At 36.6% G+C, this 14,614-nt stretch overlaps 1 protein-coding gene across 1 annotated transcript; it reads left to right on the top strand.

Annotated features, from left to right (window-relative positions):
- LOC144664536 (uncharacterized) lies at window positions 1–14,347 on the top strand. The gene is made up of 3 exons (XM_078525710.1): window positions 1–914; window positions 12,058–12,241; window positions 12,772–14,347. The coding sequence occupies exons 1-3, from the start codon at window positions 423–425 to the stop codon at window positions 12,936–12,938; spliced, it is 843 nt and encodes a 280-aa protein (XP_078381836.1). The 5' UTR covers window positions 1–422; the 3' UTR covers window positions 12,939–14,347.
- The last annotated feature ends 267 nt before the right edge of the window (window positions 14,348–14,614 follow it).

Raw genomic sequence — 14,614 nt, 5'->3', positions numbered from 1 at the left:
AAGGGACATCTAAGTGACAACACGGCTGTCACGGCACATGCGTTGTTCATCAAAACGCTGGAAGCCTCTTCACGCCAGTATTGGAAGAAAAAATTTGCTGCTCATTTCCAATTCCGCTTTACCTAACAGTCTTGTTTACAAATTTCTGATCCAAAGTTAGCTGACATCGGAGAAGACCTCTGAGAGAGTCTCTTGTGCGTTCTATAAATTAATGAAGGGCCGTAACTAAATGCCGGGAAGTCCGTAAATTATCTTCCCCCGCTCAAAGAGTCCGCACTTCAATCGAATCTACTCAGCTCGCTTGGTTCAACAGCACCGCGACATTTCTCGACCTTGTATGATTTTTGCCAGCTTTCAAGAGGTGTTTCAGCTCGTGTTGGTTCTTCATCTACGTAGTCAATTCTCGATGTGTCGGATCGCTTATGCGTTCAACAGAAGTGGTGGCCCTCTTCACATGGAGTAAAACCCGTCGACAGTTGTGCTGCGGAATCTTTCGGCTGCCCTCACCGCTGCGGCTTCTAGTTGTCTTAATGCTACTTATCAGGGCTTCAACGTCGGGTGTTGGCGAAGAGATAGATATTAAGTCTCTCAATTGTTGCGGAATGCGACCAAACACCTCAAAATGTTGGACTAATAATCTTGAGTGCGTTTGCGAAGACTGCGGGAATCGAACACTAGAAGACCACTACCGCTTGGAATTTTGTTCATCCTTTGCGCTAAAGGAGATTTTGAATGGCGCGTTTCTGCGGAACAGAACTTCTTGTCGAGAGCAATTAAACATACTACAAGGAGTAGACAATGCGGCTTATCGTAGCTACAAAAATTTCGAGGAAATTATACAAAGGACTGAATGTGGAGAAAATGATGAGCGAACACACACTTACTCTGCGACTTCAACTTGCCTCGACTGTCTGGTGAGTAATTTGAACGTAAATTTATATCATATTCTTTTAATGAAGGATGTAAATGTTAAATGATTCTAGTTCTCTGTGTATTTTACGTGATATGCTGTCGTTTCCCAGGGCTAAATTGCTTTTGAATTTTGTCGCAACGATCGATTTAACCGTGTCCGATTTTACCGTAGTGGCTTTAGAGTAATAAAATACAATTTGACAACAACACAAAATAACTCTTTTCATAAGCCCTTTGTTGCCGCAGTGAGCCACTTAGCCCATCACCATCATTCAAGTGAATGGTTTTTCCTTTCTTTGATTAATCAAATTCGCCTGTACAAGAAATTAGAAAGAACAGCGGAACGCCGCTTTTGTTTACAACTTTTTATATCATTCGCTTTTCTTTGTTGATGAACAGCGAAGCGTGAAAAATCAGTGCGACCTTCACATTCGATCGTGTCACAAATACTCAAGCCGGTCTTTATTCGGCGGCAATTTGCGTTTTAAAATGTAAGAGTGAAGTTTACAGTCGGTGAATGCTTTTCAAATTAAAACGCGATTTTTATGCGCTGGCTTTTTACTAAAATAATTTTCTTTTATACACTGCCGAAACAGGTGAAAGGAAGTCGTGTACATCCCCGCTGGTTTAAATCACGTTCGTTTTCAATCGACGCTGTTTTTCAGTGTTTTTACGTTGTGTAAAGTACAGTCAGACAGCTTTAAGCTCGGTACAGTAAACATATATTTTAATAGATCCGGCAAATCATCATACAAGAAACGACCATGAACCATATTCATTTATTGTACATATCGAAAAGACTTGTAATCGACCAAATTATAGACACGGTAATTTATTTGAATGAACTCTGCTGTTATATTGATTTGATCGCACGAGAAGTCTTTACATGTACACTGCAACTGATATGTATTTCTTGATAAGGTTTTCTCATTCGCACACACAAAAAAAATCCCCATGATCGCTCTTGAATAGGATTAACTACAAGAAATGTCACAATCTAGCTGACCTAAATACTATTTAAGTCCATCAACAATCTATAAGTGCCATCGGTTGTATTAGTGTTTTAGCATTCACATTGTATGCCGTCTTTATTCGAGAGCAAGGTCTTCGCAAACAAAGACGAAAGAGTCGAATTAATGAGCTCGTTTCTTTGAAACAGCAAACAGATGCAGCGTGCGGTTTCAAAGATCGATCAGTTTCCATTTGAACTCGAGAATGTAAAATACGCGCGTAGCTTTAGCACCCTGCTGTGAAAAAGCACTTTTGTGTTGTACAAAGAAAATTACATCAAAATCTTTCTACTTTTCATTCAGTGGCCGAATTTTCATCGATTCTGGAGCAATTTGACGGCGCTTGGGGTAAAACGCTCTTTAATTTTGGCGTCGCGAATAATAATGTAAAGTACCACGTTTTTAGTGGTTTTTTTGACGGGTGTCAGGTCGCGCTTATGTGTATTTGATCTGCAGACAAATGTGTTTGCATTTTGTCTTTTTGCGTTTCGATCTCTGTTTGGATTTGAAAAGCAATCAAGAAGCTGTCACATGTTTCGAATATACGCACGCGTGCCATTTTCTTTTCGCAAGTTATTTTACAAATTTTCAAAAATCTCGGATAGAAATTCAAAAGATAAAAGGATTTTGAAAGAAATTATGCAACTTTAATTTTTTTTGTGTTAAAATTAATATGTTTTAATGTTGCAAATTATTGTATTCGTGTTTGGAATAATCAACACATCTTGAAAAAAGCGAGAATAAAGAAATTCGTAAACTAGGAAGTATTGTCTTAATGTATTATTTAAATTCACAGAACTTTTAAATATTAAAAGAAATGTTTGAATATCAGTAAATATAAATAAATTAAAATTTGGTGCTTTATTTTGGTCAGTTAGAGTTAAATGGCTTATATATTTTAATGATTATTTTTAATATTTATTTTAGTTTGAGGGCCCATAGTCTGCAAAATATATATTCTTTCCAGCATATTTCAGGGGCTGAAAATTTTTTATTAAAATTCTCATTATCATCCACAACTGTATTTTATTTAAATATTGAACATTTAACTTATTTGCTTGATTCTTACAAGTGATAACTTCATTGAATTGTTATTATTTAAATTCAAAAATTCAAAAATTCAAACAGCTTAAATTTTAAGCTTCCTATCTAGAATCAACCCACTGCTAAAATTTATTCGTAAAATCATTATCAAGTACAAAATTATTTCCTTTTTATAAAAACATCTCAATGTATTATTTATAATTTGAGGGTTTATAATACACAACCTTTCTGAGGGTTTAACTTTTTAAACATTATCATTATTTTTGCATATTATAATGATTGTACATATTATATTATAACATAAATTTTGTCTTGAAGCTTCAAATTTTACTCATTATTATTCTTAAAAGCAAAACAATATTATGCAATATTATGGTTTATCCTGCTGTTAACACATTCCACAAAATATAACTCATCAATCAGAATTTGTCAAATTCCATTTTTCATATGGATTTGTACTCCTTATTCTGATGGGAAATCAAACATTTTTATTCGTAAAATTTCTTATCATGCCATGTGATTTCCCAGTTTCCCTTTAATGTATTTGTGCTGATTTTTTCCCACAATGTCAATATTTATGTTAAAATTCAAAGCAGCCTCCTGTGTAGGTTTAATTAATTTTGGTTGGTTTGTGTTTGAGTATGGTATGTATTCTCATTAATCAACCTCCACATAAAACAATGTTTTAGTAAAATCTCATCCATGTGGAAAACATTGTTTAGAGATTCAGAGCATAAATGGTCTACTAATGCAAGAAAACCTGTCATTTTAATATTCTAATAAGTCATTGTCAAAAACGTATTTTGAAGCACAATTACATAAAGACTGTCATTGTTCAGACCATACACAGTATAGCTACACTATCAGTGATACGTTTTGTACACAGTTTTGAACAGAACTAAAAGAGATATTTAATGACAGTGTGCAAAGTAGGAAACATATGTTTTGACTTGATGATAAATATTCTTTACATGCATTTAATTGCTTGTCAGGAATGTTCTTTGTTGACCATTTAAACCCCAGCATGTACAGATCAATGATTTCTCACTGATATATCTGTCTCAAATAAACCAACTTGCAGTAAATACGCAGATTGTGAGATTGAGGGACCTTACCAGACCTGCTTTAAATAAACCTGTACTAAGTCAGAACTCTTTAAAACATTTTCTCTACTTGAGTGCCCTGCAAGATCACCATTTGAAAAAAACACATTCCAAAATTTAAATTTTGGTTAAATCAAATACTCAAACAGCACCACATGAAAGTACTGTTCAATAGCTTTCATTTGAATGGTCACACGCTAGGACACAGACTTAAAAGGTAGAATCACCTTATTCAGCTGCATAATAATCAGTACCACATGAAAGTACCGGTGCACTGCTTTCAGTTGAATGGTCACATAAGGGTTTCATCCACGGTCTTAAAAGTTAGAACCACCTTATACAGCATGATGAACAGTACCACATAAAAATATTGTTTAATAGTTTTCATTTGAATGGTCACACACTAGGGTACTCTCTTGCAGTCCAAATAGTACATACAACATAAAAAACCAGTACCACATGCAAATTCTGATTAATGGGTTTCATTTGAATGGTTACTCACTAGGGTTTCACCCATGGACTTGTGAACAACAAAATAAACGGTACCACATGAAAGCGCCACTCCATAGTTTTTACTTGAATAGTCACACACTGGCTTAATATTCTTCCACAGACTTTGTACAAAGTTGCGCACAACACAATTTACAGTACCACATGGAAGCACTGCTCCATAGCTTTAATTTGAATGGTCACAAACCTGCTTGGGTTTTATTTAGATGTCACAGTTAGAATCACTTTGTACTGTATGACAAAGTACCCCATGATAGCAAGAGTTAAAATTTATAACCATCTTGCCCCCCCCCCACTACAGCACTATTAAGAATACCACAGGAAAGTACAGTTGAATCTGGATAACTCGAACCTACAAGGGGAATTGGAGTTACTGGAGTCATCAAAGTTAAAATAAGCAAAAAATAACCTGTATGGAAATGAAAAAAAAAGTTAGTGGGGGGTTCCAGTTGTTGAGGGTTTCGAGTTATAGGAACTCAACTGTGCTGCACTGTTCAACAGCTTTCATTTGAATGGTCCCAAATAAACTAGCAATATAAAGTTTAAAATATAGTTTTTCTTTAGATTTTTGACTCATAGACTGGAAGAAAAAAAAAGGGTACACAAAAGACACTATGTTGTACATAATATGATCTGTCTGAAAAGAACAGCCCTGTGATTTTTGGATTTGAAAACCTTAAAAAGCTATTTTACTAAGATTTCTGGGTGTACATCAAATGAACATTTTCCAACACAATCTGAGTATTGCTTTGTACAAAGCCTTGATGATTGAATGGAGTCAACTATAAGTTGAATGGAATGGAATGAGATAATCAGATCTATAAATAAACCATGCTCCCCAAGTGATCATACCTTGTATATCATCACCTGGGGTAATTAATTAAATCATGTGGAGCTACGTCTTTAGATAAGCTTGTGCTGCAAGCAAAGGCTATGGTTAAACCTAAGCTGAAATTTCCCAAAATAAAAAACCGTATTTATTCAAATAAACGCCGCAGCGTCTATTAAGTTTATCGTGAGTCGAATGTGGCGTTTATTTGAGGGTGGCATTTATATGAGGGCTGTATTTATTTAAAATTCAATTTCTTTCTTGCAAACAATGGCTTGGTAATTGAACATTATTGAACTTTAAAAAACAGGAACATGTTGTAGTGCTTGTCTCAAAAGTAGTTTTAAATATCTTAAAACATCGTTACAATCAAGTAAAATAATTATTTTAGGCTTGCTGGAACTTGATTAATTACTGCATTTGCTTTTGAGTCGAGGGCTGCGTTTACTAATATTTCTGCTCTAAAATGTGACATTTATTGGAGGGTGGTGTTTAATCAGTTAATACAGTATATAATTATATTTTTTTATGAGGAAATATAAGAAGGGTAAGGGGATGGTCCTTTAAAAAAACGTGGCTCGCAGCGTTTTACCGTAATGATTCGATTTAGCGCCCTCCTTTCAATAAGCGCCCCCTTCTGAATAAGCGCCCCCCTTCGAATGTGTTTTTGTAAATAAGCGCCCCTATTCCAATAAGCGCCCCCATTCTTATAAGCGCCCCCATTCTTATAAGCACCCCTATTCTAATAAGTGCCCCTATTGTGGATAACTGCCCCAACTGAAGTGGTTGACGTCAACTAGATAAACTCCTGACCGTTCACCGTGCTGTTCATGCATATATTTACTGTTAAAATGAACAATTACTTTAAAAGTAACTGAACTTTTAACAATTTCTAACTGTTACAGTTCGTGTTATTGTTAGATACATTTGGTTGTTTCTCAAAAAATTAAACTAGCGCCCTGTCCCGAATAAGCGCCCTGTCTCGAATAAGCGCCCTCTCTTGAGGTGCCAAAAGTAAATAAGCGCCCCGGGCGCTAAATCGAATTATTACGGTAGTCAAATATCAGAGGTCTTCTCAAATTTTCTGGGAATCCTTCTTAGGTCTCAATTTCTTTTGCATGGCTAATAAACATTGGGCTCCCAGAAAAGATATAGGTCTTGCTGCCTCACTAAGTCTTAAATTAACCATTCGACACCCCTACAGACCATAATGCTATCTCTCTTAATTATTGTGATAGTAGCTGTAATGATTTAATTTAGTGTCGTTTTTTATTATTATAATTATTTATATCAGGAGTTCAAGAAAGGGCAATTATTGGAGACAGGAAAAAAAATTGTGAATGATCTTTTTATCATGGTACTGTAAAACAGTTACCGTAAAGTTCCGTGTATAAGCCGCACCTTTTTCCTCTAATTTCAAGTCAAAAATCGGGGGTGCGGCTTATCTACGGAAACATCTCTGGTTGGAGTTCTCAAAGGCCTAATTAATATTCATAAAAAACTTCTCAAGACGTCATTAAATAAACATATAACAACCTAAAAACTTTGTTGTTGTTCACTACCTTTTAGTTCCCCTGCAAAGCTGTTTGCAGTGAAGCCTGCTAGTCACTTCGAATCAATTCTTTCCGCGAGAAACTGTAGTAACGTGCGAGAAGGCACCAAGATAAACGCAAATACTCACAAGGCAAATGGCCGACCGCTTCGGTTTTTTATTGACCTTCACAGCAAATACATCTGCTGGATTAACAAACTCTTATTCTGCATGAAGTTTTTATCCTGTTGCGGGTAGCAGTTTCCAAGAATCTTGAAATAAAAACGTGGTTTCTTCCGAAGGAAATGCTGCCATGTTTGTTTTTAATGCCCAGACTCCTCTCTACAATTCAGAGCTTGGCTACTAAGCATTCATCATTCGCGAACGATTCGAACGAATTACAAGTGTTTCAGCCCGGGGGGGGGTACTCGAAAAAGTTTTGTACAGGGAGGCTCCGCCCGGAGATCCAACCCCTTACCCTTTTATATACCATTTTGATAGAAAAGGTACCCCTTTTGTATACCTTTTAATGCAAAAAGGCACCCCTTTCGTATACCTAAACGACATCGCATTTACCCAAAACGGGAAGTTTTCTTGTCATTTTTATGTAGCGCTTAATAAACAGCCAAAAGTTGCGTCTGCTCGAAATATTTTAAATGTTTTAAGGCCTTAAAATATCATTATGGCAGATTTCCCTACCCTTTCATATACCTGAACTTGTGAAATCCCTACCCTTTTATATACCTGGAGCCTGAAAAAGGTACCCCTTTCGGGCGGAGCCTCCCCGTATAGGCCATTATAGGGAGTACCCCCCCGGGTGTTTCAGGAGTGTTTAGAAGTGATAATCTCGAAAAAATGATATCAAGAGAGCATCTAAGTTTAAGATATTGTGAACTCAAACTAAAAAGGAGGTATGACAAGTGAAATTTAGCTTTCGTAAGACTTAATTTATATTAAACATTGCAACAACCGCCGTGTCAGTGTCTCGAAACTGTGCTTGTTTGCGCTTGATTGTTTACCAATAGAACTTCACTTGAACTTCAAAATTTATGGTCTGTATATTTTTTTTCCCAAAATTTGAGCTTCCAAATCGGGGGTGCGGCTTATCTACGGGTGCGGCTTATACACGGAACTTTACGGTACTCTCCTTGATTTAAGATGTTCCTTTTCCTACTACCACAATCCTTTCTGAGAAAACAATTGCAATAAAAAATATGTGAAGTAAAATTTTGATCCAAATGGACAACACTATGCAATTTAAAAAAAAATAAACAAATAAAAAGGAGTGAATTCTAGTGAGTTGTTGGTTTAAAGAAGTTTAAACTGGGTCCTTGAAGTATAAATGCTTTTCTGCATACTTGAAAGTTGTGGCTTTAAAAAACGGTCATGGGAGTCATACAAATGTCTGTGGTTTGCACAATTTGAAACCACTGCATGATAGTGGATTGAAAGTTTTGTCTGTGACTGTGATATTTCTCTCTTGATTTCCCCATGTCGGCCCACACATTTTGTTTCCTTTGTAAATTTAAAGATCAAATGACACAAAATAGAAATTAATGTCGTATTAAAAACAGCAAAGCATTTGGAAATCAATGATTATGAAATCATTGCTCCTGTCCAAATATTATTTCAAAAGCAATATGACATAATTTGATTCAGAAATGTGATCCTTGCAGTGATTTCCTTTTGACTTGACTTTAGCCAAGCATAATTAATAACGGTATGTTCTACTTGCCAATATCTTCCAAATCAAAGGTGTGAGACATTCAAAGATGATCCAATCATTTCCAAAGATATCTGAAGATATCTGAGGATGTTCTGTCGTTTTGCTCCGAACGTTTCTAGCTGAGGGGCAGCACTCAGGATTTCAAGTGACGGGGATGATCAAAGGATTTTTTGGGTTTGAAATATTCGATTCTGGGATTTTTTGGGGTTGGAAAATTTGGCAAGTATTTTTTTGGGGTGGCTTGATCTAAGTACAGATTTTTTGGGGTATTAAAACCAATCTAAAGATTCGTGGTATGATGAATAAACAAACACGAGCATGCCATTTCTCAGGATTTCAAGTGACGGGGATGATCAAAGGATTTTTTTGGGTTTGAAATATTCGATTCTGGGATTTTTTGCGGGTAGGATAATTTGGCAAGTATTTTTTGGGGTGGCTTGATCTAAGTACAGATTTTTTGGGGTATTAAAAACAATCTAAAGATTCGTGGTATGATGAATAAACAAACACGAGCATGCCATTTCTAATGTTTTTATTCGTGTTATAATTATCATTCCCCCTTTCTGGAATTTCCAAGTCCCAGAATAGTTGTCTGTATCTTAGTGGGTGCTAGCCACTTTTACTTTTACTTTTCCTCACTGTTCATGCAGGAAGATGTTCTCTGAGTGGTATGGTAGGCTTGCTACAAGTCGACTCTTTTGAGCGACAAAGTTGCGATAAATGAGCGACGAAGTCGCGATAGCAAGCGATCGAGTCGACTTGTTCCGCCTGCAAGAAATTAAAGGTCAAATGAACAGAAATTTCGATTTTTTTATTTTTTGCCCATGTGTTTATTAAGAGCCAAATAAACATATCCCGAAGTTTCAAAGTAATCAGACATTGCATCGCAGAGATATTGCAAGTTGAAAAATGCTTTTTCTAGGCCTTCATAATCGTAGAGTGCTCGGAAAAATTGTCGGAAATAAAAACTTGTGACGTCATAATTGGTGTTTTTGAAGACGACCGCAGACCGATTCCGCAGACCGCACATTAGAATTTAAATAAATGTGTTCAGTGAGTTTTCAAGCAGTTATTTTGTTCTGTTCGGCCGTTTTTCAGTTGAGTAATTGCTGGTTGTTGTTCAGAGACGTGCATTTTTTTAAATAAAATAGCTAAAGCTCAAAAATAGCTTAAAGTTTTGCTTGCTGTCATTTTGCATAATCATGTGAGACATAGGTAGAATGCACGCTGGTATGAAAACAAATCAGGAATCCTTATTGTTCTTCTCATTAGCATTTTACGTTAATGAGCAGAATTATCTGCACATGCGTTTTGAATCTTGATACACTTCAAAGCCGTTCTCTGTCGAACAGCAACGTGAAATGACGAAATTCTGCGTATTTTGGACAACTTCAGCCATGACGGCTAATATTCGGTTTTTTCTATTTGGGGTTAAACGCTCTCTTTGAATATTCAGCGGGAGCTAGTTCTAAAAGCAATAAATAAGCAGAATACGTCCAGAAAGTTGCGAGATTCTCAAGTAAAATATAAATTCATTTTCCACCAGAAGTTGTCGTTGAGGATGCCGTCGGTGCGGTCTGTGGAATCGGTCTGCGGTCGTCTTCAAAATAACCAATTATGACGTCAAAAACTCGTTCCATTCCTTCAATTTCAGTGGGCAGTCATTCAAAAACGTTTTTGTGAAGTCTTCGGAAATCTTCGTAATTTTTGCTGTTATTCACGCTTTAAGGCTCGGATAGTTTTAGCGTTTGGTTGGTTAAAATGACATTTTGAAATTTCTGTTCATTTGACCTTTAAATTGAATTTGCATGTTGTAGGCGCAAAAAGTGATGGGTGTTAAGTAAATTTAACAGGCCGCCCGCAAATCACTTGTTTAAATAAACATTCCTCAAATGACTGGATACGTGCCTGAATTTCACAATGAATTGAGATGACCCCAGCAAACTGTTTCCCGGGTCAGTCCTTCCCCAAAATCGAAAGAAACAGTCTGTATCTTGTGCGTGGAAGGGGGTTTCGAACCCGAGTTTTCACCGAAAGCTTTTAAACGGGCCTTACTAAGTCGCCAGCTTGCGTGAACTGAGAAATTTTCCTTGGTGAGAAGCTAGACAAAGAAAGCTGTTTGACTAAATTATCTGTAAAAACTGTGCTCGTTGAATCTCTCCTATTCCCTTGAAAGCAAGCTTCGTTAAACCCGCGTTTATAGCTTCTCTGATGTTCATTTCCTTTGCACGTCTACACTTTCTCTCACGTCGAGAACATTTGTAGAACAAATGACGGATTTCGAAAGGACCAAGTTTCCTGGATAAGTGACGTCTCATTGCATTCCCTGATTGGATATGAACGCTGTGATACCCCGACACACCGTCAACCAGAAAACTGGTCGGTAAAAATTGGCGTGCTGCAGGCGAGAAAAACCTGTATTCCGCCAGATGACTAAGTGGAATGGTTGTGTGATTCTTTATCATGGGCATCCATGTTTCCAGGATCTCAATTTCACAATCTGTATTTGTGTTGTTTGGGTGAATCTTATGTGAATAGCCTCTTTGATCCTGCTTGTGTATCTGTATGAGTTTCAATCAGTATATACATCTCATTAACCAGGCATGAGGGCCATACTGGGAGAACATTGGCCTGAGGTCTTGACAGTACAGACTGCAAGGTCTGTACAGAAAAAAACCAAACGCCAGTATAATGGTCCCGAGCAAGCTTGGTTAATAAGAGGTTTATTACATGACTGATAAAGATTTTGATAGAAGAAAGTGGAAAGCAAGAAGAAATGGGTTTATACAGAAATGGGTTTATACTGATGACCCACTGGATGTTTCGTCGGAAAAGAATTCCCTTATGTTTTTAAAACTAGGTGAATGTACAAGAGGGTTTTTAATGTGTGTTAATTTTATTTTTTTAAGCCATTACAATGCAGGAATTTGTGCAGGATCATTTGGGACAATACTTTGTCCAATACCAAGAAAATATTGGAATGGCAATGATAACCTCAATTGTGTAATAATTATTAATGTATAGCTGGAATTTTTCCCCAAACCTGTGCACTCTCATCCGACAATAAAACTTTTTCCCACCGAAAGTAAATGTTGACCGCCAACCGTCATTTTCACATTGTATCTTCTAATGTCTTTGTTGTGCTATAAAACCACTTAACACTGGTCCTTTAAGAAACCAGTTAATTTTGTTTCCCTCAAATCTCATTGTTTCTGTTGGCTCAGCCTTCGAAAACATTGAGATTAATTTTGAGGTAAACAAAAGTAACTATTTCCCTTGGGACCAGTAATTAAGTGTCAAATATTTCTTTAAAGGCATCCATTTCTTGTAAATGGTCAGTAGTAAAGTTCGCCAATTTTTAGATAACGGTGTGTTTTTCACATAACCTTTAGGAGGCCTATAAAAACTGGATTTGTGCCACCATGTTATTGGAAGCTACAAAGAGCAAGAAGAGAACATGTGTAGATCTTTGTGAGACTGTGTTGCAGAGATGCCCATATCTACAGCCAGTTCCAAATGACACAGGAAATTTAGTGCAAGTAGGATATTCAGCTTTTAATTGTCTCGAACTAAAAGGTGTGTATCATTATTAAATGTATTTCCTAACTGGGATGAGGCTGGAAATTTTGAAGGGATTCATGGAATTATTCCGACATTTTGTATCGCAAAAATGTTAAGTGTTGGTACTCACAGTGCGCTCATGAAACATCAATGCTTGGAGAGGGAGAGGGGGTGTACTCAATTTTTTGGAATGTGAGGCCTTGTAAAAACCTTCTCATACACCTTATTGACAGAAAAGGAAACCCTTGTAATGTTCTGTACATGGAAGTATATTTCCATATATGACACAACCAGTGTTTGTTCAGCGTTTGTTCAGCGTTCCCCCACCCCACCCTCCCATCTTCTTCTCCTTCCACTGATTCAATCAGTGTTGACCGGGGCCTGGAATGGGGGCTCGTGGCTGGGTTGCGAAGAGTTGCCAGCCATAGGAGAGGTATTCTATCTAGGGGCTGGCTGGCCACAGTGGAAGCCTCAGGCACCCACCTTTCATTTAGCGAGGCAGCAGGTTAAACAATAATATAACTGTTATTTTTTTCTCCTAACAGAATCAAAACAAGGGTATAGGAATTTGGAAGATTGCTTACACGTTGATCCAATGGTGAGATGTGAACAGAACAATAATACATCAATTATTCAACCGACATTAACAACAACAAGAGTAATGTCAAGTAGTAATTCAACAACAAATTCTACAAGTAATGGTCGAAGATAGTATTGGCATAACACCTTCACTAGTGGTGGACAGGTGCATCTTTGTTGTGCAATTTTGGGATATTCATTGCTACTTGTAGGTTCTTTTTGTCGTTTAAATTTAAGTCTAGTTATTTATGATTTTGAATGTTGATACATTAATTAGGTAACCAAACTTTACCCTTGACTAGCTCTTATACAACTTGATAAATGAAATATCTAGGTTTTACATTGCTAATGTTCAAAAAGAAATTATTACTTTAAAGAACTACTGTAAAATGCCTGTTGTAAGCCCCACTTCTGATCACCCATCTGGTTATATGCCCATATTCTGGCTATAAGCAGGGCTTTAAAAATGATCTGAAACCTGCTGGAGCTCTGACGAGTCTTCTGTTGTTAATTGCCAGCTAAAATTGGTGCTACAGAATGGCTAGCATTGGGTCCCAATGGGAGTCGGACAAGGGAAAATCTTATTGTTTAAAAGCCCAGAAAGCTCATTCCAAATGATTTTTTATGTTGCTTATTAGCCCCTCCCCCCTTGATACAAGGTCCCCAATTTAGAAGTCCACCTAAAGACCCCTTAGGGCTGATATACACGGTACGACTTCCCCATGTGTGACAAGCTAGTGACAGGCCTACAACATGTCTTAGCACGTCTGTCGTAAGGATGTGGTAGGTTTATTTTCCATACATGAATCTTGTTGTAGTCATGGCGTAAGCGTGTCGCATGAGATAATCGTATGCAACATCTTACCGTCTAATTTGCCCCTTACAAAGTTGTATAAACTGTGGCTTATACAGTAAAAACCCGCGTGTAAGAACCTAGGGATTTTAAAAGAACCTTCTGGCAGAAATTTCCTTTTTTAATACCCCAAAATATAAGAACCTGTTTAGCCAAACAAATTCCAACAGGTTCTTATATGTGGGGTTTAACTATTTAATTTATATATCTTTTTACCAAAAACCAAAAAGGTGATCGAGATACATTTTATATACAGTACTGTATCATTGATCAATTTATGTTGTTGAACTTTTGGCAACATGGGTACATTAATAAATATTTATAATGAAGAACAGACATGATTTTATACTATTTTCTGATAATCAACAACAATGTCTACTCTGTAGAAATTAAGAACCTAATTAAGAACCTACTTAGCCTAAACTGTCGATAAGTACCCCATAATACAAGAACCTGTTTTGCCAAACTCTGAAAAAAGTAGGTTCTTACACGTGGGTTTTTACTGTAATGGTATTTTACAGTACTGCACATTGGTGATCATTGGTGACCAGTATTGGTTAATACTGTTACCAATAGTGGCTTTTTAACTCTTTTCTAACTCAGCTGTATTATATATCGGTAAGAGGCCATAAACATGTACAAGAAGCAAAGAAGTTTTTTCATCAAAATAATAAATTTTTACTTGGGAACTTTTGAGATGTCAGTTTTAAATTATTACCACAACTAAGAATTGAATATTGTTTTAGTTATTTTTTAATTTGAGAAACACAATGATTGATGCGGTTCAAAATTTCGAAAGACAGCATATTGTATAAATACAATAACTCTGCAAACATAACACGAATCAAGATGCACTATAAACGGAAAAGGGAGCTGCCCAGAAAAGACCAAGATTCATTCTACTAACTATGGTCTCATCACTGGCAATATAGACGATGGATAAAAACTAATAAAGA

This window comes from Oculina patagonica, chromosome 8 (genome assembly GCF_052425735.1).
Source record: "Oculina patagonica isolate OP01 chromosome 8, crgOcupat, whole genome shotgun sequence".
In the NCBI taxonomy this organism is placed as follows: Eukaryota; Metazoa; Cnidaria; class Anthozoa; order Scleractinia; family Oculinidae; genus Oculina; species Oculina patagonica.
Note: the sequence above shows the minus strand (reverse complement) of the source record. Positions and strands in the feature narration are given on the sequence as shown.